This window comes from Peromyscus leucopus, chromosome 20 (assembly GCF_004664715.2).
Source record: "Peromyscus leucopus breed LL Stock chromosome 20, UCI_PerLeu_2.1, whole genome shotgun sequence".
Lineage (NCBI taxonomy): Eukaryota > Metazoa > Chordata > Mammalia > Rodentia > Cricetidae > Peromyscus > Peromyscus leucopus.
The window spans coordinates 19,020,556-19,044,962 of NC_051080.1; the positions used below are offsets into that span (position 1 = coordinate 19,020,556).

General features: G+C 41.8%; 1 protein-coding gene across 1 annotated transcript in view; it reads right to left on the minus strand.

The window, feature by feature from the left end:
• Nucleotides 1-748: 748 nt before the first annotated feature.
• Nucleotides 749-24,407, minus strand: part of Atxn10 (ataxin 10) — a 141,997-nt gene continuing 118,338 nt past the window's right edge. The window contains exons 11-12 of the mRNA XM_028878139.2: nt 1,507-1,694; nt 749-1,047 (exon numbers count right to left, since the gene is read on the minus strand). Coding sequence (XP_028733972.1) covers nt 1,045-1,047; nt 1,507-1,694 — 191 coding nt within the window. The 3' untranslated portion in view covers nt 749-1,044. The remainder of the gene's footprint in view (nt 1,048-1,506; nt 1,695-24,407) is intronic.

A 24,407-nucleotide genomic window follows, 5' to 3' on the forward strand; every position in this document is an offset into this window, starting at 1 on the left:
GAAGTATAAATATGAACTATGTGATGTCTCTGAATATTTTAGTTTTGAATATGCGTGTTCAGAAAACTAATGCTAAGTACCCACAACATGAACCACTAGCTCATGGTGATTTTATTAGTGAGTCAGGTAGCTACATAGAGTCTAGTGCCTCCATAATCCAGTTTGACCTGGTATAAAAATATAACAAAAGCTAGCTAGATACCAATATATTCTTGCTCTTCCAAATTACATTTGTACTTATGGCAACAAAGCTAAAATGGAGTGGTCTTTTTGACAGCCACACTTTTAAGCAGATGCTATGGAAGTCCCTTTCACACAGAGGCAATGCACACCAAACAGAAAACAAGTGTTCCTTTCTGTGTCAGAGAGGCATGAATAAGGCAAGATGTAAGTATCTGCTTTATTATGGACTCCGTACCTCTAAGTCAGCCTGGGATGCAAACAGTTAAGTGCCACATGCTCTTTCACCCATTCTCACTCCTTTCCAACTTCCAAAGGACAGGGCTCAGTGACAACACAGTGCATGGAATGAAGAAGGAGAGTTCTCAAATTAATTAGCTGGAAATGAGTCATGTCAATGTTTTGGAAAGGCAGAAGGGGAGAAAAGAGATTGGTAGAATTAATCACAGTGAGAAACTTACTTCAAGAGCCCACCAGAGTTCAGAAATCCAGTGAGCAGCAGAGAATCAAAGGAATGAAGCATACTTGCCATCTGAAAGGATGGACAGAATCCAATCAAGGGTCCCAGTCTTTGCCAAGAAGGGGCTATGCCCTCAAAAATGTTTATTATCCACTACAACGGTAAGCACAAGGTATATGACTTGAAAGCACGTTCTACCCAGGGGCACAAAGGTGAGGCAGACAGTTTACACTTACTGCAAAGAAATAAAGAAAATTTCCACTTGTAGCTTACACACATTGAACTCTAAAGGACTGAGAGGTCCCACATCTGTGCTCTACATTTCCAATACTTGGGATTTCATATACTGCAAAGATGAGAGATCCACGAGATGGAATCTGAGCATGTTCCGATGGAGAGGTCATTCACTAAGAAAAAACAAAACAAGAAACAGGGTCATAGCTACAGCACATCTATTTACAAGAACCATGAAAGGGAAAATGCAGAGCTTTGCTTACATCATGGTCACGGAGGACCAAGAAGATCCTTAAAGGATACATGCAATAGCACATGAAAAATGGCAGTGAATGCTGCTACCTTAAAAGAAAGCCTAGTTTTGGCCAGGAACTTTTTTATACCACGTATACGTTTCAGTATGTTTTTGTATGTTATGATCTGCATGACTTCTAATTTTAAGCAAATGGCATCACAAAGCCTGACCAAAAAGTTCTTTGAAGCACTATTTAGTGCTGGCTGGTAATCATGCCAGAGAACAATTTCTCCCTGTCTTCTCTGTTCCCTATAACAATCTCTCACTTCCAAGGTCACAGGGATGCAGGGCCAGCTCCAGGGGGAGACTGGAGGACAGTTTACATAGGAGTACTTACAGGTGGGGGGACGTCGTTATTAGGCTTCAGAATCAGCTTCTCCCCACTCTTTTCAACTTCAAAACCCATTTTCTTCAGCAGGGATGCATCTGCCAACCCCTGCTCCTCCATTTTTGCAATGAAATCTTGATTTTGGCTGTTGTCTTCAGTGAGATTTCGCACAGCATACACCACCCACTGCATCATGACTGGAGTCAGAGTGAAGGAATTTAATAGCATACTTCCCATTTCTGTAACTCACATGACTGTCAGAGATAAACAGTGAAGGAGAGAAACAAGAATACTGATGAGATTTTTCTAGAGGGTTAGAAAGAATATAAATATGCACTCAAAGAGGAAACCATTTAAAAGGCTGTAAAGGTACACACGTGCTTGTGTGTCTAGTCCTAGAGAACAGCTCACTGAGTGTCTGATGAACAAGATTATGAGTGCGCACACATGCACATAGGTGCAGGGTTGGGGGTGGGGGGGCTCAGAGCAGCTACTGCTGAGGTTTATGAACACAGCAGTACACATATGCACACTCCTGGGCATTATGCCAATTCACTAGGGAAGGACAAGAGGAGCTCTGCAGACAAGTCAGAGGTGCTGGGAAAAAAATAAGACAGGAAACTAGCTCTGTTTAAAGTGCAGTTATCAGTAAGAATGGTTTCCTAGGAGTTACCATGGAATTTCTCTCATTCAGTATTTCAGAGACAAAGCCTCAGCTGTGAAGGATTTGCTAGGTTCAGTGTGAAACACTCGTGCTCTGAAAGTACACGACCCGCACTGCCTCCCCATGCCCAGGCCCTCGAATGAAATGCCCTGCTTGGTGTCCCCACATCAGAACGAAGACGACAGAAGCTTGGGGTCACATCACTGCATTATTCATGAGGACTAAGGTGGCAGGAAAACTGAAAGCTGCTACTCCACAGAGTACTACCAAGGGTAGGCTTTTTGTTTAGGGCTTCGCTCTGGTCCAGAGGGAACCACAGGAACTAGGCTAGCATAAAAATATTTCCAAAGAAATAGGCCTATCTGCTCATGATCAATAGAGTATCAAAATCATCAAATCCAGAGGGCTGGGGATGTAGCACTGTGGTCCAGTGTGCTTACACAACACAACATTCACTGGGTCATGGTTTTGGTCTCCAGCACACACATTAGATACACACTCAGACAGTTCCAAAGGCAGACGGGGTGCATGAGGCTCCAAAAGGCATCAGACTAAGCTTCTGATCCTGCCCTAGGCTTCTCTCAGACTGGTTCTGAGACATTTCTAGACTACTAATCAGAAGTGAAACCCAAGAGAGGCTGTCAACAGTAATAAAGGTGGGGGCTCTTCTTATAGAATTTAAAAAAAAGAAAGAAAGAAACAGTTTCTCTCTAGTTCAATAACCTCAAATGAAATTAAAATTTGAATCTATTCACTAAGAATCAAAGCATTAAAAGTAGTGGTACTATATGATCTAGGGTATTATGGGGTTTTAAATGGTTGTGCCATCCTAGTCTTTACAACCCAACCCTGATTCATAATCCAGTCCAGCCTTTCTACACTGTCTCAGGTCAGCTCTCTTCCTGATCATGACTCTTTCTCTGGCTGGCCTCATGTCTGTGGGACTATGGGGCCTGGACAGAGCCTAGCACAGAGAAAAGTCCTACTTAGCAGCCTTGAATAAATGAATGAACGATCTGTTGGTATTTGAAGGTTTATCACTGAAACCACTTGAGGGTATCACTGGCTGAGTGTTTCCAAAGGTACAGGACAGAAGCTGCACTCGCCGGCAGATGCTGAGTCTGTACTTATCACCCCTTGCTAGAGACTGTTTTCACCTGGCAATCTGTCTGCCATCCATCATGACAAGACTCTGCTTCTTTTCTAAAAACCAAATCCACAAATACTGAAATAAAACCTGAATTTGCATTTCTCCCCTTTCCATGATCACTGGGTCTCCACTTTGTGCCATCAGAGAAAATAAAAATAACATTTGTGGGTGCCACCCACTTTCAACACAAGAAGTAATTTCTAAACAATTTATTTTCTACACCTAAGGTGACACGATCACTATACAAACTCATCCTTTCACTTTTTATAGAAAAGAGGAAGCAGCAATCACGACGAGAAGTGACAAAGGAGCAAACATTTGAGGCACACACTCAAAAAGATGCCGTGTAAGACTGGAGATGGGGCTGGTTCACAGATACAGCTCTACAGCTGCAAATGGCAGAGGCCAAACATTCTCTCCTTTCTGGAACTTCCTGGCTATTAACTTAAAGATAAACAGACTTGAACAAATTTAAGGTTGCCAAGATTCTTCTAATAGCTCCTGCAATCAAAGTCCTGTACATGTTCTTAGGTAGACAAGAAGAAAGCACCCCTCCCTCTCTAAGTGACCACCAGCAGCTGACGGTGCTGTCCATCAACAGAACAAACACTGTTTCTATTCAAATGAAAACATCTGGGCACTACTGTCCAGGATTTCAGATTACACATAAATTTTTAAAGTTTGTTTTTACTAGGTGTTCAGGCTTTAATTTTTCTTTTTAACTTAATTTTTAAACTCACATATGAAAGACATGAGGCTGTTCATATTTCCGAGCTCCATATGACATTTCAACACATATATGTGCATACACTGCAAAGTTCACGCCTATCTCATCCAACAATTTTATTATCATTTATCTATCATTAGTGTGTGTACTCATGAATGATGCATAGAGGTGTGCACAATATGTCTGTAGAGGTCAGAGGACAACTCTGTAGAGTCAGTTCTCTCCATAAACCTTTACATGGGCTCTGGGCGTGAATTCAGGTTGACAGGCTTGCAGAGCAAGGGCCTTTACCCTCATTGAGCCATTTTGCTGGCCCTCTTTTCCCCTGTTTTATTTGGGTATATGCATGATGTGTGTCTGTGTGTTGGGGAGCATGTGTGCCATGGTGCATGTATGGAGGTCAGCACTGGAGCCTTTCTGCAGAACACGCTGGTGCTGTGACCTCGGCCACAGAGACCACAGTGGCAGTTAGCATCATGCTGCAGCTGCTGCACCAGAAAGGGAAAGGGAGGAGGAGGAGGAGGAGGAGGAGGAGGAGGAGGAGGAGGAGGAGGAGGAGGAGGAGGAGAACACCAGTGCTGGATGGGTATTCCATGGGTCTACGCTCTGTGGAGTTAGCTCTCTCTTTCCCTTCAATGTGGGTGTGAGCTCAAACTCGGGCTGCCAGGCTTGCAAGCACCTTTACTCACTAAACAATGTGTTAGCACCAATATTACTATTCCTTTATGGTGAAAACATTAAACATCCTTTCTCCCAACTTTTTGACATTTAAAGTGCACTGCTGTTAACTAGTCACCCTACTGTGCCACAGCACCTGAACTTCTTATTCCTATCTGACCAAAACTCAGTACTCAGAGATGACAGAAAGAAAGCACTTTTTTCAGAAGATTGGAACTGAAAAGAGAAACACTGCTAACACAATCTAAGAACCGTCTGATCTGTAGTCCTGGGTCATGAATATGTATGGGCTCCTTGTTAGTGTGCTGTGAAAGACTGGAGCCTGAGTAGTCAGTTCAGACCTAGACAGTCTTAAGTGTCACAAGGGAGATTAAAACAAGTCCCAGTTAATATTCACATTGCCCTCTTGTTCCCTCTGTAAAGGGACAGGGAACAAGAAAGAGTGGGGGAGAAAATTCAACATCTTCTAAAGTCTCTAATCCTACCAAAACTTCAAGTCCTTTATTGTATGCTTAGCTCTGGAGAGAGCGCTTTTACCGTTTCCATAGCTACTACAAATAGAAGGCATGAGCCTGTTTGTCGCAAAACTGCCTTGAAAGGGCCCGCAATCAGGGCTGCAGCTTTTCTGCAGAACACGCTGGTGTTGTGACCCAGGCCACAGAGACCACAGTGGCAGTTAGCACCATGCTGCTGCTGCTGCTGCACCAGGAAGGGGAGGAGGGGCTGAGGGCACCTGTGCCAGTTGGGCACTCCGCGGGTCCATGCTAAGCCTAAAGCTGTGAACAGGCTAGGTGACTCAGTATTAGTGGACAAAAAATTGTACAAGTACCTTAGTACCAACCAGCAGACATGTCTACTTTAAAGTACAATCACCTGGTTAAAATGTTACCTGTTAAGACAGACTTCACCTAGTTATAGGCAGGCTGTTTCTAGGAATCAAGCCAACAGACTTCAAGTCTAAGGATGACTGTTGTCAAGGCCCAAAGCCTGTCTAGGAGCCTGCTGAGAATGGGGCTAGCAAATACTGGCAAGAAACAGTGAACAGTTTGATGTAGTTCATACAATATATAAGTTAGGGGATCAATTTCCGTGTCTACAAATTCAACTAACCTCTAGTTGTCAGGACCAATCACAGGTGAGTGACCTGTGGCTGCTCTAAGAGTAAGTAGTTGTAAAGACAGTAGGCCAAAGAAGCATGGTATTTAACATTCTGCCCCTCAGATGTTGACCTATGGCCTTGGATATGTAAGGAACCAATAAGCAAGGAACTATTAAAAGTATGGGTTTGGGAAACCTACATTCCATTGATAACAATTTAAATATCAAAGACTTTTACTTGAATTTTAGGATATATGTGTACTTGACATAACATCTGTATATGCATGCCATATAATAATCTTTACCTAGAGTATGTTGAGAAGTTACTTTAGACAGTGAGCCAGTGAAGGAATGGGATTTACATGCATACAACTTCAGAGGAGCTCTGTTATAGGGCAGACAGAGAGCAGGCATGGAGATCCTCCAACAACTGCACTGTAAGAGTAGAGTCAGAGACAGACAAGTCTCCTTCAAGGGCCTTTACAAACCACATCATAGACGGTTATGAGGATCAGAGTGAACAGTAAGCACCTGCAGCACACTAAACAACAACCTTTTCAAACTATGCAAAACTGAGGTGTAGGAGCATAGCAAGCAGTCTGTTATAAAACTTCTGCAAATTCTTTATTTTACTAAAACCCAAGTGTGCTGATTTCCTCATACAAGGAAGGAAAAACGTGGAGGTATGGACCAGGAACAAAGTGTGCTCAGCACCCCCAGCCCTCTTGGGAGGAGCTGGGTGGCCTCCATCAACCCTCCCTCAGAGGCAGGACTAACTCATGGAGAGGAAGGGGAAGCATCCGTAGACTCATGGTCACAACAAAGGCTGGAAGGAGGCTCATGGAGAGGAGTGGGCAGACAGGACGGAGGTGTTCAGTGGGGAATGGTGTCTATTCTTCCACAAAGCCAGAGGTTTCTCTGCACAGGCCAACCATTTCTAGACATCCAGAGATATTTCTGTTGCTTTCATAATGAAGTTCATTCTACATCACTGTTAACTTTTATCATTATCTTTGGTTATCAACACTCATTCACTACACACTATTCTCATTCAGAAACTAAAGAGGAAAGCTTAGTGGGGGCAGATCTTCCTAAATTCCTTGCATGGTGCTGGAACCAGTGTATGCAGTAACCACCACAAACCACCCACACTGGCTCCTCCTACTACCCTAAATTGTTGGACTATCTAGTATCTAATTTTCTTCTGCGTTTTGTATTTTAATACAAGGGAACATCTGTGCTCTGAGTGTTTCAGTGAGCGCTGCATGTGCTGTTTCACGGTTTGCAGCCTGCTGTCTTAACAGCGTCTAACAAATCACAGCTCAAGTCATGTGTGCATACCTGCCAACTTACTAATTAATGGCTAACTGCCAACACTGAAAGCAGTAAAAAGGAAAAACAAATAGAAGAGGGTGGGAAAGAAAAATCTGCCACATTAGTGAATTATAGGTCATAATATGAAGAATATGGAATACGTGTTCGTAATACATGCTACAAATAGCAAGTAGTTTCTGCCTATACAGAGGGAAAGTCATCTCAGAATCATCACTGCTTTACAGACTAAGTGCTTTCCTGTCCTCTCCAGCCACAAGGGAGACAGAAGGACATTTCAGAGATGTTGCAGAACTGCCTGAACAGCTGTCACTGGAGACTTGCTCCTCTGTGCCAAGTCCACACTCACTGTCCTTACAGCATACAACTTACTTTTCCTAGAGTGACCTTTAAAGATGAGGTGAGACACTGTTTCAAGGGCCTCCTCCTCGAAGCCCACACATCTCTCCACCTTTTGAAAGCTCCCACTTCCTGATAGCATCTGTGGGAAGGGTGGGGAACCATGCCACATACCGCCCTCTGTCTGGACCCTGGCTGAATTCTATGCTCTCTCCTTCAATCCCAGATGCACACCATCCAGCATCCAAGATGAGAAAGAAAACATACTGTGGGCCCATCCAGCTGGCAGTGAAGTCATGGAAGACGACATTCTCCCTGCCAGACAGTCATCACTAGCACTGCCCACTCCAAATGCTTCTGTGGCGAGCAAAGGCTGTGCTCGCAGGTACCTTGTCTTCACAGGGTTTTGGTGGTGAAGATCTTAGAGCACTGAAACTAATTTTGTACATTACATACTCTGGAATCCTTTTTACTACCCACTTCAAAGCAGAGCGTGGTATAAAGCAGGCAGAGTCTGGCATCCCTATCACACTACAGGTTTCAGGATCAGAAACAACCAATACCACTTCTAACCCAGACCACACCAAAGGGCTCTGGGGCCACAAGTGGTTCCATTTGTATTTGGGGCAGCACTCTGACGTTACTTCTGAGACTAACAGGGCTGCTGCATGCGGCATGCTAAAAAGTGTCCAGCACATGCACTGAACACAGGGCATAGGAGCAGGATTCTACAGCACTCTGGGAATGCTTTCCTTCCTGTGCTCCCTGACTCTTGCAGAGTATGTGTTGCTCACCTGCCAGGCTCCTCATTACCTGAGCTGTGACCTTTGGTATGTAGAGCTTAAGTGGTCTAACTATTTAACCGGAGACAGCCTGCTCAGTTCCTGTGTCAGATTTGGGCTGTGAGATGTTGAGGACCACATATAGATGCACAACACAAGCACAGCCACCTTCATTCTTGTTGTGGAGACAGCTGGGGAGAATATCAGGCTTCTAAAGAAAACAACGCCCAGGACTCCAGTCATACCCAGGTCCCCACTAACAGTGCCATGGCTGAGCTTTATTGCCTGAAAGAGAAATTCAGGGCACAGCAAGGCCCCACCTGCTGAGTGAAGAGATGTTTATAAAATGCACAGAACTCTGGAATAGAAGAGACATCAGAAAAGCTGCTTCATCTGAACCTATTCAGAGTACACTCCCACTCTCAGAGAGACTTTAAAAGAGGAACTCACACCTGATTTTTGACAAAGAAGCCAAAACTGTACCATGGAAACAAGAAAGCATCTTCAACAAATGGTGCTGGCATAACTGGATGTCAACATGTAGAAGACTGCAAATAGATCCATATCTATCACCATGCACAAAACTCAAATCCAAGTGGACCAAAGACTTCAACATAAATCCAGTTACACTGAACTTGATAGAAGAGAAAGTAGGAAGTAGTCTTGAATGCATTGGCACAGGAGACCACTTCCTAAATATGATACAGACACTGAGAGCAACAATTAATAAATGGGATCTTCTGAAACTGAGAAGTTTTTGTAAGGCAAAGGACATGGTCAACAAGAAAATAGATAAATAAATAAATTAATTAAAAAACTAAAAAAGAAAATTCTTCATTCAAATCAACCGCATTATCCAAAAGCAAGAGCACAAACAGCCAATACATTTATGAAAATGATCATGAAAAATGTTCAACATCTTTAATCCTTAGGAAAGTTCAAATAAAAACTGAGTGTGTACATGCTGCACACACATACATACAAGTAGGCAAACATTCACATAATAAGAAATTAAAGTTTGGCTTTTTTGTTTGTTTGTTTGTTTGTTTGTTTTTGAGATAGGGTTTCTCTGTGTAGCTTTGCGCCTTTTCCTGGAACTCACTTGGTAGCCCAGGCTGGCCTCGAACTCACAGAGATCCGCCTAGCTCTGCTTCCTGAGTACTGGGATTAAAGGCATGCGCCACCACCACCTGGCAAGTTTGGGTATTTATCTCATGCAGTCAGATTAGATTTTGGGCACAAATCTAATCACAGCTGGTGTGAATATAGGCTAGTATAGCCAGGACAGAGTACAAGAGACAGGTTCTTCAAAATACTAAATGTAGAATTATCAGTTTATTTAGCTGTGCCCTTCTTGACTATGTACCCAAGGAACTTTATCATTATAATACAATAAGTACCTTTATGTCCATGTATGTTTCTGTAGTCACAGGAGTCAAAATGCAGAACTATAGTTCATGTTCAACAAATGAAAGAATAAAATGATGTATATGTGTAATGGAGTATTATGTCATAAAGATGAATAAAAACCTATTATTTTTTTGCACCTGGAAAAAAAATAAGACAAAACAACAGCCTATAGAATGGGAAAAGATCTTTACCAACCCCACATCTGACCGAGGGCTGATCTCCAAAATATATAAAGAATTCAAGAAACTAGACATCAAAATACCAAGCAATCCAATTAAAAAATGGGCTACAGAGCTAAATAAACAATTTGCAACAGAAGAATCTCAAATGGCTGAAAGACATTTAAGGAACTGCTCAACATCCTTAGTCATCAGGGAAATGCAAATCAAAATGACTCTGAGATACCATCTTACACCTGTCAGAATGGCTATGATCAAAAACACTGATAACAGCTTATGTTGGAGAGGATACAGAGTAAGGGGAACACTCCTCCACTTTTGGTGGGAGTGCAAACTTGTACAGCCACTTTGGAAATCAGTATGGCAGTTTCTCAGAAAATTGGGGATCAATCTTCCTTAAGACCCAATGATACCACTCTTGGGCATATACTCAAGGAATGCTCATACCACAAGGACACATGCTCAACTATATTCATAGCAGCATGATTCATATTAGTCAGAACCTAGAAACAACCTAGATGCATCTCAACTGAAGAATGGCTAAAGAAAATGTGGCACATATACACAAATGGAGTACTACTCAGGAGAGAAAAACAATGACATCATGAAATTTGCAGGCAAATCGATGGAACGAGAAAATGTTAATCAGATTGGTGAATACTCTGTCATCATAAAGCCTTCATCCAGTAACTGATGAAAGCAGATGTAGAGATCCACATGGTGCATGGATCAGGTCCCATCCCTGGTGCACGAGTGAGCTTTTTGGAGCCTAGTGCCTATGGTGGGACACCTTGCACAGCCTTGGTGCAGTGGGAGGGACTTGGACCTGCCTCAACTGAATGTACCTGGTTCTGCTGACTCCCCATGGGAGGCTTTGCCTTGGAGGAGCTGGGAATGGGGGGATGGATTGGGGGAGAAGGCTAGGAGGTGGGAGAAGGGAGAAGAGGGGGATCTGTGGTTGGTATGTAAAATGAATAGAAAATTTCTTAATAATAATAATAAAAAAGAGGAATTCACTTCAGTGTCTCCCACTTGCCAAGACTGAGAAGAGAATGGTCAGTGTATTTGCATAAAATTGGAAAAGTAGTAATAAAAACAATAGCAGCAGACTCATGTCCAACCTAGTATGTGACAGTAGCTGTTTTAAGCACTTACTAACCCTATGATTATCCTCAACCTACTGAAGAGGAAACCAAGATCCTGAAAACCAAGAGGCTGAGTAACCTGTCGTGTGCCCTGCGATAAAAAGTGGTGAAGCCAGGGCATAGACACAGGCAATGGGGCTCCAGCCCTCAGCTCCCATCTCAAAGCCATACAGCTTCCAAACATACTCCTCTGCCTGCGGAAATGACTGAATCCCCAGAAGAAGCAGGGCAGGCCTTCCTTTTGGCACTGAGTTTCATGCCAGAGTGCAAGGAAGGGAAGAATGATCAAGTTTGAGACTTGAAACTGGTTTCTTTCACTCCAAAAAGCCCACAGGACTACACTAACCTGCAGTCAGCATTCAGATCAATGATCTCGGTAAAATACTTTCAGAACTAGCTAATAAACTAATGCTCAAAATGAAATGAAAATGTGAAGTTGAGAAAGTAATCCTATCTAAATTACAGGAGATTAGTGTTGGTCTAGCACTAATGACATTTCAGAAGTAATAAAGTGTAGCCAAGGGTCAAAAACAGTTCTGTGCTAGGAAGGATTAAATGAAGAACACAAATAACAAAGAGCTTCTGGTGGATCTGAGAGAAGACAAGACACAGCAGGTATTGACGAGCCAGGAAAGCCCCATCCTATGAATGCTGGGGGTTTGGGCATTTGGATCCACTGTCCTGGCTGACATTACTAGTCCCCTGGGGGGAAAAGGGGGCTGGTCATGAGTCACATGGCCATGTTGATATGCTGCTTCTGGCCCTTCCCCTCTCAAAAGCCTCCAGGAAGTCAGCAGTCAGAATAGAGTGGGCTGGAAGACTTAGGATCAGAAAGAGGTGTCTGTAAATATGTAATTAGGAGGAGGTAGCTGGAGAGCGGAGCTGATTCTTTCTCTGCATGGGAACTCTAAGCCTGACTTCCTATCAGAGAGAAGCACTCTGCATCTTTTTAACCTCCTAATGTCAGCCTACAACAGAAATTTATGAAAACAAGAGCTAATAAATACTTTAGACTGTTTCAAAGTTAGGTAAGTTGTAGTGGCGACACTACATTTCTAAAGTATTTCTAGATATCTTGCTTTTGTGGGGGAAATTAATTACAGAAATGTACTATTTTTTTTGTTATCGTTAGGTTTGCCTGTTTGCAGTACTAGGGTCTTGGTGCATGCTAAGCAAGCACTCTACCATTTATAGTCCCTTCTAGAAAAGTTAACACTTGAATGTGTTTTCTCATCTTATATAGACAATAGGACTTGCTATTTATACTAAAATTAGAGCCATGGATTAAGATCCCACAAAAGCTCAAACTGTTAATCACACATTGGAATCTCTCTCCAGAACTTAACCATGACCAAACCATAACCATTCATTTAGGAAGTATGAAGACATATGCCTTGCCTAGGTTGGGGGGCCCAGGTCTAGTTCCCGTACAGGGCTTTGTAGTAGCAGTCATTTCAAATGAGCATGTTTCCATGCCTCTTGGCTTTAAGTTCCTTCATTTATACAATGAGGATCACAGATTTTCTTGTATTATGTGAGGTGATGGTGTGGGCCTCATAGACATAAGTCTAAAGTGGACTGCCATTCATGCCATTAAAAGCCTAAGAGTCCTGGCCACTCACAAAACCATTTGCCACAACTTTCTCTTTTATAAAATAAGGGTAATATTTTATAAAATAAAAGTAATATCTATGGCAGATTAAATAAAATCACAATGTCATGGATAAGAATTGTCAATCAGATGTTTTGGCTTTTGGACCCAAAAGATCAGGAACCAACTCTGTGTGGGCCCTGAGGAGGGACTCAGTACAAGGTATGTCTACTGCATTCTGTTTTTCCAATTTCTCACTACAGGGAAATGTGACTCACCATCTTTACCAGTTCTCAGTGCACAGCTCAGGGGCATTAAATACAAGTGTGTTATAACCATCTCTACAATCCTGTGTGTGTGGTATATGTGTGTGTACCATGTGGAGGTCAGGGGGTGATGCTGATGGACACTAGTTACCATCTTGTTTTGTTTGTTTCTGAAGACAGGGATTTCTCTGTGTAAGCTTGTCTGTCCTGGAACTCGTTCTATAGACCAGGCTGGCCTTGAACTCATAGAGATCCGCCTGCCTCTGTCTCCTGAATGCTGGGATTAAAGGCTGCATCATCACCATCCGGCTCCATCTTATTTTGAGACAGAATCTCTTGGTGAATCTGAAGCATGTCATTGTTGACTAGGCTGGCTGGCCAAGTCTTCATGCTGTGCAGCAGTCACTCTGCCCTCTCCATAACCTTTGGTGCTGTACAACTGAAACTCTAAACCCATCAGGCAGTAATGCTCCCTTTTCCCCAGCTGCCAGCAAACATTTCCCCACTTTCTGTCTCCATGCTTCCAACTACACTAAGTACAAGGAGGCAGAGATAACATGTCTTTCGGAGAGTGACTTACTTTGTGGCCTTGAGGTTCACTGATATCATAGCATGTGACAGTAGTTGATTTCTTTTTCAGAAAAAGACTAATATTCCCTGACACAAAGAACATATTTTGCTTTCCTATCCATCCTCTAGATGGATACCTAGACTGCATGCAGGCTTTAGCTACTAAATGATGCTGCTATGAATGGGGTATGAAAAAATCTCCAAGGCCCTGCTTTCAGTTCTGAAGTACACCCGAAAGTGGAATAGCTGGATTGTTCTTAACGTTCTGAGGAATAGCACTATTTCCAAAATATTTTTGATAGTAGCTGTATGCTTATTCCCACTAACAGTGTACACAAGGTCCCACCCAATTCTCCCCATCCTTGCCAAATTGCTTAACTTCCTGTGTTTTTAACAGCCACTGTAGTGACTGTGAAGAGGTATCTCATTATGGTTTTGTTGTGTGTTCAACTAATGACCCATGATATAGAACATCTTTTCCTGGTGCTTACACAGTCCAAAAAAAAGATACCTTCAAATCTTCTGTCCATTTTGGAATTGGCTTATGTTCTCTGGTTTCAAGTATTTTCTCCCATTCCATCGTTACCTTTTTATGGTTGATGGTGTCTTCTAATGCTCAATTTAAAAAAATTTCATGCAGCCCAATTTGTATGCCAACTTTGCCCTTGGTATCAAAGTCAAGAAACCATCCCCAAATCTAAAGACACAGCACTTTCTTCCTTGTGTTTTACAGTTTTAGTAAGACTGTTGTGTATGGTGTTAGAAAGGGTCCCTCCTAATGCTCTCTAACTCCTTTTTTGGCAGTGGGTCTCATGATGCTTTCCAGGATGGATTCCAACTCTTGGGTTCAAGTGAATCCTCCTGTCCCAGCTGCTCAGCTTTTCCATTTCTGTCATTTGTGAGCATCCAGTTTACCTGCACTATTTGTTAAACAGACTGAAAATTCCCAATGGAACAGTCTTGGCATCCTTGTCATATATCAAAGGTTTATTTCTGGGTCTGAATTCTATTGTACTAGTTCACATGTCTCTCTGTATGACAATTTTAAAATGTAGATTAAGCTGTAGAATTAGGAAGCATGAAGTTTTTGGTCCTAAGATCCTATGAATTTCAGAACAGGTCTTCCCATTGAGTTGCACTAAATTTAAAGACATACTAATAATTGGGAATTACTGACAGAAATATTAACCTTCAATTCATGAACATGAGTGTATTTCCATTTCCTTATCAATTACTTTTCTTTAAACATAATTTTCATTGTATAAGTCTTTCACCTGCTTGGTTAAGTAAATTTCTCAGTATTTGTGTGTGTGTGTGTGTGTGTGTGTGTGTGTGTGTGTGTGTGTGTGTTGTTGTTGTTGTTGTTTTTGTTTTTTGCTTTTCAAGACAGGGTTTCTCTGTGTAGCTTTGAGCCTTTCCTGGAACTCGCTTTGTAGACCAGGCTGGCCTCCGAACTCACAGAGATCCGCCTGCCTCTGCCTCCCGAGTGCTGGGATTAAAGGCATGCGCCACCACCGCCTGGCCCAATTTCTCAGTATTTTATGATGCGACTACAAATGGGACATTTTCTTTTTCACAAGGTTCATTAGCATACAGAAATGCAATTGTTTTTAATGTACTGATTCTATATTTTACTATTTTGTAGAATTCATTTATTAGTTATAATAATATTGTCTAGAATACTTTAGAGTTTTCTGTATGTATAGTTAATCACCTGAACAGGCAGTTTCATTTCTTCCTTTCCAACTTGGATGCCCTTCATTTTTTCCTGCCTATTGGCTAGAACCTTCAAAACTATGTCAAATAAGAATTGGGAAAAAAGGCCGGGTGGTGGTGGTACATGCCTTTAATTCCAGCACTCATGAAGCAGAGGCAGGCAGATCTCTGAATTCGAGGGCAGCCTGGTCTACACAGGGAGTTCTAGGACAGCCAGGGTTATGCAGAAAAACCCTGTCTTGAAAAGCCAAAACTAAAGGGTGAGGGAGCATCCTTGCTTTGTTCTTCATCTTAGAGGAAAGGTACCCAGTTAGAGGAAAGGTACCCAGTCTTCTGTCACTTACTGTGATGTCTGCCATGGACTTTTACAAAGCTTTTATTATGGTGGGATAGCTACAATGCATTTCTAGTTTGCTGACTGTTGTTAACATGAAAGGCACTGAATTCTGTCAAATGCCTTTTCAGCATCAATAGAATTAGCCATGCAATCTTTTCACTTGTTCTGTTAATGTGCTTTACCATACAACCAATTTAGTAGCCATCCCTGCATTCCAGGAACAAATCTTCCTGGATTCTTGTGTATAATTCTTTTAATATGCAGTTGAATTTAGTCTGCTAGTATTTTCTTGAAGATTTCAAGGTCAGTATTCACAAGGAATATTGGTTTGTAGTGTCTCCCTGGACTATTTTATAAGGTAATGTTCCTCTCATGGAGTGAAGTAAGAAGTGTTACTCCCTCTTCAATGTTTTGGGAAGGTTTGAGAATGGCCAGCATTAGTTCTGTCAATGTAGAATTCACCAGGGAAGGCGTCAAGGGCAGGGTTTCCCATCTCCTGACCAGACACAGTGTACTCACCTCCAGTCCTTAGCAATATAGATACAGTTGCAAATCTCTAGAAATCATTCACTCAGGTTAACCAAATTGTAGGTGTACAATTATCACAGCACCTGTCTAATTCTTATTTCTATAGACTCAGTAGATAGAGTATTGTCCCTATTTCATCTCTGACTTTAGTAATTTGAATCTTTTCTCCTTTTTCATAAAACCATGTAGATGCAGGTTACCCAACTTAAAGAACCAACTTTTAGGTTCTTGTCACCTAATTTCATCCAGTTATGAAAGCTGTGCATGTTAATTATCTTTTAAAATCTGTGAGTTAAGCTGTGGTGTGAGATAGGATCTATCCTGGAAAATGCTCCAGGAAGCATTTGTGGAAAATAAGCATGCCACTGCATTCTGTACATTCTGTAGATGTAGTTGGTGTAACATGCTGTTTAAATTCTCTGAGCTTCCTCATTTTCTGACAGACTGTTCTACCTATTATTCAAAGTTGGGTAATGAAATAGGTAACAATTAAGAAAACTTTTGAGCTGGGAGGTGGTGGTGCATACCTTTAATCTCAGCACTCAGGAGGCAGAGGCAGGTGGATCTCTTTGTGTTCAAAGCCAGCCTGGACTACAGAGCAAGTTCCAGGACAGCTAGAACTGTCACACAGAGAAACCCTGTTTCAAAAAACTGGAAAAACAAAACAAAACAAAACAAAAACAAACAACAACAAAAAATCTTCTTCTTTATACGTGTCAGTTTTTGATTTATATATATATATATATATATATATATTTTTTTGGTTTTTTCGAGACAGGGTTTCTCTGTGTAGCTTTGCGCCTTTCCTGGAGCTCACTTGGTAGCCCAGGCTGGCCTCGAACTCACAGAGATCCGCCTGACTCTGCCTCCTGAGTGCTGGGATTAAAGGCGTGCGCTACCACGCCCGGCCTGATTTATATATTTTAATGTGCTTTTGGTATATATATTTTTAGATTCTTTGTAATCCTTTTAATTAACAATTTTTAATATTTATTTTAGTGTGCATGGGGGTATATGTGGAGGTCAGAGGACAATTTGTTGGAGTTGGGACTCTCCATATAACAAATGAAATTCAGGGAATGAACTCTGGTCTTCAGGTTTGGTGGCAAGTGGCTTAACCTGGGCAGCCACCACCTTTCCTACCAATGAACATTTATTTCTTGTCTTTTCTTGCTACGGTAAATTTTTTAATACTGTGTATTATGCCCTTCGTTGTCTTTTGTGACCCCTTTAGGGCACAGTTTGATGTAACCACCACAGTTCTCATTATTTATTTGCTCACTTAATTTTTTTCTATGCTTTTAACCTTTTCTGACTCTGAATCTACTCAGTCTCTTACAGACAGCATAACCAGATAACATTTACCCTACTGGTACATACACTTGACGAGAGGCTCTATTCATATTTAGGTGAGTAGTGATAAGGAGGGATTCACTTTTATGCCACTTTACTATGTTTTCTGTCAGGTCTATGACTCTCTTGGCATTAGTTCTTCTTTTGTATGCACCACACTTACTTTTTATGGTGAAAATTTTCAACTCTTTTTTTGAATTTCAAGGATTTACCTTTATCAATTAATTTCTTCATAGGTGCGTTGGTTATTTATTTACTCGTTTATTTATTTATTGCTGCCAACTTGACACAAGCCAGGTTCATGTGGGAAGAGGGAATTTCAATTCAGAAAAATGTTTCTGTAAGACTGGCCTATAGCGAAGTCTACGTGACACTTTCTTGACTGACGTGGGAGGGTCCAGGCCACTGTGGGCAGTACCATTTCTGAGTAGGTAGTCCAAGCTGGGTAAGCGATCAGAAACAAGCCAGTAAGCTCTCCTCCATAGCTTCTGCTTCAGTTCCTGCCTGGGCCTGAAAGCATTTAAGTCAAATACACGTTTTCCCCTCAATGCCGCTTTTGCTCACAAGTTTTCTATCAAGCAAACTAGAACATTAGATTTCTAGGTTCCATCTAGTGGCCTCTAATTTCATACTACAGGTCTCCCTTGAACATTTTCTACAAGGTCAGGCAATGAGGAAAAAACTCCTTTAGCCCATTTCTCTGGGAATATTTTAATTTCTCATGCTTGAAGACAGACATGGTGGTATTTTTGGATGGTACAGCTTTAATTCCCCACACCCACACACAATGAACATACCACCTCAAGACCTACTTTGAAGGTTTCTGATGATAAATTTCAAATAATCTTTGTTGATTGCTCTTATATGTTACAAGACATGCTTCTCCTGCTACTTCTAAAATTCTCCTTTGTCTTCCAAAAGAGTGATTATAATGCATCTAAGCATGAATCTCTTGAAAATTATTTTTGTGAGCTTGCGTGTGGTCTATGTTGTACACATATATGTATGCACACATGGAAGCCAAAATCATTAGGTTACCTTCCCCTACTGCACTCCACTTTATTTTATTACTATTGTGTGTGTGTGTGTGTGTGTGTATGAAAGAATATCTTTCACTGAACCTGGAGTTTGCAGATTGGGCTAAAATGGCTGGCTATTAAGGCCCAGAAATCCTCTGGTCTCTGTCTTCTGGTAAAGAAGATACATGCAACTGGCTTTTTATGTAGTACTGGGAATCCAAGTTCAGGTGCTCACGCTTGAGCTACAAGCACTTTATATTGAGGTCACCAAGCTTCTTAGATGTTCTTGTCTTTCTCATCAAACATGGGAAGTTTTTAGTCACCATTTCTTTATTCTCTCCCTGCCATACTCCAACATCTATTGGCTGGCTTATTCTTTGTTTTATACCCTTTGTTTTCTGTCTACCTTTCTTCCCCAACTCAGTAGTCTAAGAGCTTGGCTTCTATAATTTGGTCATAAGGAAATAATGAATGATCATTAAATCTTCGAGAATGTAATACCCTTTAACAGGATCAAACAAACTATATTTTTCTCTTTTAATATATTGGTCCTAGAAAAACAACTATACAGAGTACAACACTTCCTGCTAGGAATGATGGCTTTAAAAATAAAATAGCAGTGAGTTACTATTTAACAGTTTTGAATGGCTGTGGTTTGTCAATGTTTTGTCCAGAGAAAATGACTGTTTCTGTTAAGTCATTTTAGACAAAAATCCCGGCGATTACTCAGGGTTACCTAGAACATGTTTCTTTATGGCAATCAGCTACCCAATCTCTGAAGTGTCTTACTAAATATGTATTACTCATGGCAATGGTATTTGAGAATAGCAATTTTAACGTTACTAATTTCCTAAATATATCCAGCCACCTTTGTCTGAAATACAGGAAGCTAACACAAACAGTAACTTTGTAGGAAAACTGATACCTAAGTATTAATACTGTTTAGGAGGCAGATTCTGTGCCAGGAACTTCTCTGCACTATATCCATCAGCAGCCATATTACTCTTTCTCTAAATTCTGCAGCTTGTCTGAAGGCAAATCTTTACCCGCTGAGATGACCGGGATGACTATGGTCAGGGAACTGCCTAGGTTGCTTAAGTGGGATGACAGCACCTGTGACATTGTGTTTGTGAAGTGATTTGGAGACAGGTGTAGCACACATATCACACCAGGCTTCCTTGTGATTGCGGCTGTGATTTTGAAAAGGAGTACAACTCACTGTAAAGACAGGCTTCTGGGAACCACAGAGTAACTCTACAGAGGCAGCGATAGCAGGCAGCCATTGCATGGGGCATTTTAGCCTTGCTACTTTTGTTAAGTTGGATATAAAAGTTCTAAAATATAAAGTTAAGACTTAAGCTGGGTGGTGGTGGCGCACGCCTTTAATCCCAGCACTCAGGAAGCAGAGGTAGATGGATCTTTGTGAGTTCGAGGCCAGCCTAGTCTACAGAGCGAGATCCAGGAAAGGCGCAAAGCTACACAGAGAAATCCTGTCTCGAAAAACCAAAAAAAAAAAAAAAAAAAAGACTTAAAAGCTCACTCTACTATACTATGTACTCTCCATTGTAGGGAAACTGAGAGATATGCAAAATATTTGTGTCAACATACTGAGTATAAAATTTAGAAAAAGTTTCTTAAAAATAAAACAAAACAAAAACATTTGTTAGCCAGGTATGGTGAAAGAAGCCTTTAGTCCCAGTACTTGAGGGGCAAAGGTAGACAGACCTCTCTGTGAGTAAGTCTGAGGCCAGCCTGCCCTATATCAAAGTTTCCTGATCCCCGGGATGATGCAGACCTCTCTCAAAAAACAAAATATAAACATATTTGTTTTATGTGTTTGTGTATGTGTGTAAAGTACGCACAGGTGTCAGAGGAAAGAAAGCCTGTGTAGGAGCTGACTTTCTTCTATCATGTTGGTTCCAGGGATGAAATTCCATTACTGGACTTGGTGGCAAGCATCTTTACAGTGAGCTGTCTTGTGGACCTGAAAAAAGCTTCTTGTTGGTTCTAAATTTAAAATGCCCAAGGAGAGCTGGGCAGTGGTGGTGGTGCACGCCTTTAATCCCAGCACTCAGGAGGCAGAGGCGGGTGGATCTCTGTGAGTTCGAGGCCAGCTTGGGCTACAGAGCGAGATCCAGGACAGGCACCAAAACTACATAAATCCCGTCTCATAAAGCCAACAACAAAAACAAAAACAAACAAACAAACAAAAACAAACAAAGGAAAGGTGGTCCACTTTTCTCAAAGAGCACACATGTCAGGATGTCCATGTCCTCTGGATTCAAAGTTCCTGTTCTGGGTGCCACTGCCAGACCAACAGCAATGCTACACGAACAGGTCTTCACTTTCCGTCTACATGGCAGTAACCTACAACCTTGTCAAGAGAGCTTGAAGGCAGAGGATACACACTGAGTGTCACTGGTACACTCTCAGCCAGAGGCCCAGTTCTTGCTCATTGCCTTCCCATAAGGCACTAGCTTTTGGTAGACAGAAAAGTTTGATTTACATTATCTCCTCACAGTAGGCAAGGGAAAGAGAATTTACACATTTTTTTGGTTTGTATTTTTGTGACAGGGTCTCACTGTGTGGCATGGGCTGGTTTAGAATTCACAACATAGATCAGGTCAGCCTCAAACTCAGAGATCCACCTGCCTTTGCCTCCCAAGAGCTAAGAATAAAGGTGGATGCCACCATGTCCAGTGAGACTTTACACCTTTAACAAACACTGATTTGCAGAAAAACCATTTAGAGATTTAAAGGAAAGCAGTACTACTAAGATTCTGGTCTTTGATGTCAATTCAACAATGGAACTAGATCTGAGTGCTGCTTACCTGCTTAATACTGAGTGCAAACAACCGGAAGAGTGCCCTCTCCAGAGCAGGAAACACACCCTAGCAACAAGATTTCCTGGTCATTACTGCGTCCTTTGAGATGTTCCTGAGGTTGGGTACAGCGAAATGTGGAAGCAGGAAGATATGCATGAGAGATTCTTCACTCACGGGTGAGCATCAAGTCCACAGCTCCCTGCTGTAGCAGTCTGTGAACAGCCTTTACAAACATAGCCCGTGGGACCTCCCTTAAGATAACACAGGACAAGTGATTACTATATACTACATGCTCCTTACTGGGGTTAATGCAATATAGCTGTGCCCACCTCTTCCTCAAGAAAATACCATTGAAAGAAGCATGTCGTCCAAGAAGAGGGGGCTCAGGTGGGAATCTAGACTTTTCAATTAGGACAAAGGATTTAGCCATGGAGTCAGACAAACTAGGGTTACCCTGCCCCACAACACACATGAGCTGGGGGAGTTCTGATTGCAACTTCAATTCTTAAGCTTCAGTTTCCTGATCTGTAAAACTAAAACAATTATTCTTAAGAAAGCTCTGCAAGACAATGGATAGGCAGGATATGGAATGCAGAAAACACTCAGTGAATAATGAAAATATTTAAGCATGAGGTACAACAGAATGCACACACCTCCAATGTGCATATTGATCACTTTTTTTCATATGCATGTATCTATATATTCCTTGTTAAAATTTAGAGCATGGCTAGTACCTCAGAAGTCCCCATATGCCTTTCTAACAATATGCATGTCCCCGGCTCCCATAACCATTCTTCTGTTTACTAGCACAGAGGAATCATATTGCACAGGTGCATTTTACGTCCAGTTTCTATCACTTAGAATTATGCTAATCAAATTATCAATCTCTTGTACATAGCATTTCATTTTCCTTTACTGTGTTCCATGACAGGCACAAGCACATTAACTAGTTTATTTCAATTTGAGAGTACTTAGAAATGCCACTGCTGTGATGCTCCTGGCACATATCTGCTACCAGGCCCATGAGGACACTGGAGCTCCACCTCGATGTGCACCGCTGGCTCACAGAGCAGGTAGGCATACATGCATCAGTGTTGGCCAACACTGACAAACTACACCCCACAACATGCAGTAAAGCTCAGGTGTTGCATGCACCTATCATCAGTCACTTGCTTCCCCAGCTACTGGGATGGGCTAGTGGATACAGACTTCTTACTGTAAAGCTCTCTTTAATGGCCACTGAATTTCATTTTGTGAAGTTGCATGCTACATCTTTTGCCTTTTTCTGAAAACTGAATTATCTTTTCTTAGATGTTTTATAGAATACTTGCCATATTATACAAGTCCAAAGTCAGATATACTAAAGGCAAATAATGTTTCAGTCTTTCTTTTACAGCTAGTGCTCCCAATTAGGGGGTCTAGCATCTTGTTTAGGAACTTTGTCTACTTAGTATAATCATCATATTCCCCCGTGATTCCTTCTAGAAGCTCTGTTGTTTTCCTGCTCACAGTGAGAACTATGACTCCCCATGAATTAACATTGCTGAATGGTGAAAAGGGGGGGGGGTCCTAAGGCGTTCTGCAGCTCCCACCCCTCTCCCCCAAGAGATAGCTCTGCTGAAGCCTCATTAGCAGGAGACCTGCTTCTCTCTGAATGAGGGGCCTCTGGTAGTATTTCTGCACTCTCCATTTTGCTCTGTCATTACTGGAGTATCAGCACTGTCTTAAAGCAATCACAGATGAAATGTACCTTTCTTATAAGGACTAAGAGCTATAGTAAGACATGCGAAGAACACTTACTTGCTAAGGAGCTATGTGGGGTTATGCAGGGTGTTTATACACATGATGCTATTTCAGCCACTACAACCCGGGAGGGGGTGGTAGAGACTCACAGTTAGTGAGAGAGCTGGAGTGAAGAAGTGATATACAGCAAGTCTAAGTCTGTTTGGCCCTAGAGCAGACACACCTGCCACTATGCCATGTTTCCTCAGCACAAGATTACATGTTATTATTCCTATAAAGGCTTACATTTCTCCATGTAAGTAAATTCTATTTTTTTAAACAAATGTCTTTCAAAACAAGGGGGGGGGATTTAGAGATGAGATAGATTAAAGAGAGGGGGGGGTCATAAAATACACACAACAACCCGGCTTGGGCTCTCTTTCTATCCTTGTCTCCACCCAATTCCCCCAATAAAAACAATATATTAAAAAAAAAAAACCCACATCAAGGACTACCGATCAAAACATAGATCAAAAAAGAATGAAAAGAAAAACATTGCAAATAAAGTTCAGCTGTTTCTATTTGGGAACAACAACAAAAAAAATCCCACTTGCCACAATAAACTGACAAATAAGAAATTGACTCTGCGGTAGTGAAGCTGGAATTTTCCGATGGCACTAGCTACTCTGTCATTACTGTGGGTGACCCAAGAGTGAGTGGGGGCGATCAACAGCTGGGAGCTGGCTGGGCTCGCATCCCTGACCCAGGAGTACCCCAGTGCAGGCCTGCAGAGTTAGGCTCCCTTCTGAGCCATGGCTTTCCCCTGGCAGTGGAAATCCCTGTTAGTTGCATAAGCTGCTTCCAAAGAATACCCCACTCTGTTAGGCCAGCCTAATCTTCCCTTCTGCAGGTGACGGAAGCAGCAGAGGTCTTTTACAACGAGGTCTACAGATTTCTCATGAGAAAGGATGGGCATTTATAAGCATCTCAGGCCCCACCCCAATACCTGGAGGATGCTCAAGGACACTACACAGCCAGTTTATAGTTTATCCAGGCACATTCCATTATGTATTTTCTGTGTGTGCGTGCATACACACATGCATGCACACAAGCAGCAGAGAAATAGAAAGAGAACCAGAGAGAGGGAGAGGGAGAACAAGGTGTCTAAAGCTTGATTAAAAACTTGGTTAGGTTAAATGATTGGAAGAATGGATTAAACCAAACAAATTCAAAATATTGCCAAACCTAGGATAAAGATTCATTAAACAATTGAAGAACCCTTGGGGAAAAGTTTTCTTGGAGTTGCTCTGCCTCCTGATTAATAAACATAAATAAATGCAAGAATCAAGACATACTAACACTTACATAGAAGAATTAAAATGGAAACTCATGAGTGACTGTCTTCTCACTGAACGGGGAAGACGGGGTCAGTTTTAAATTTAATTATGGACCTGCTAATTTAGGAATGTGACATGGGGA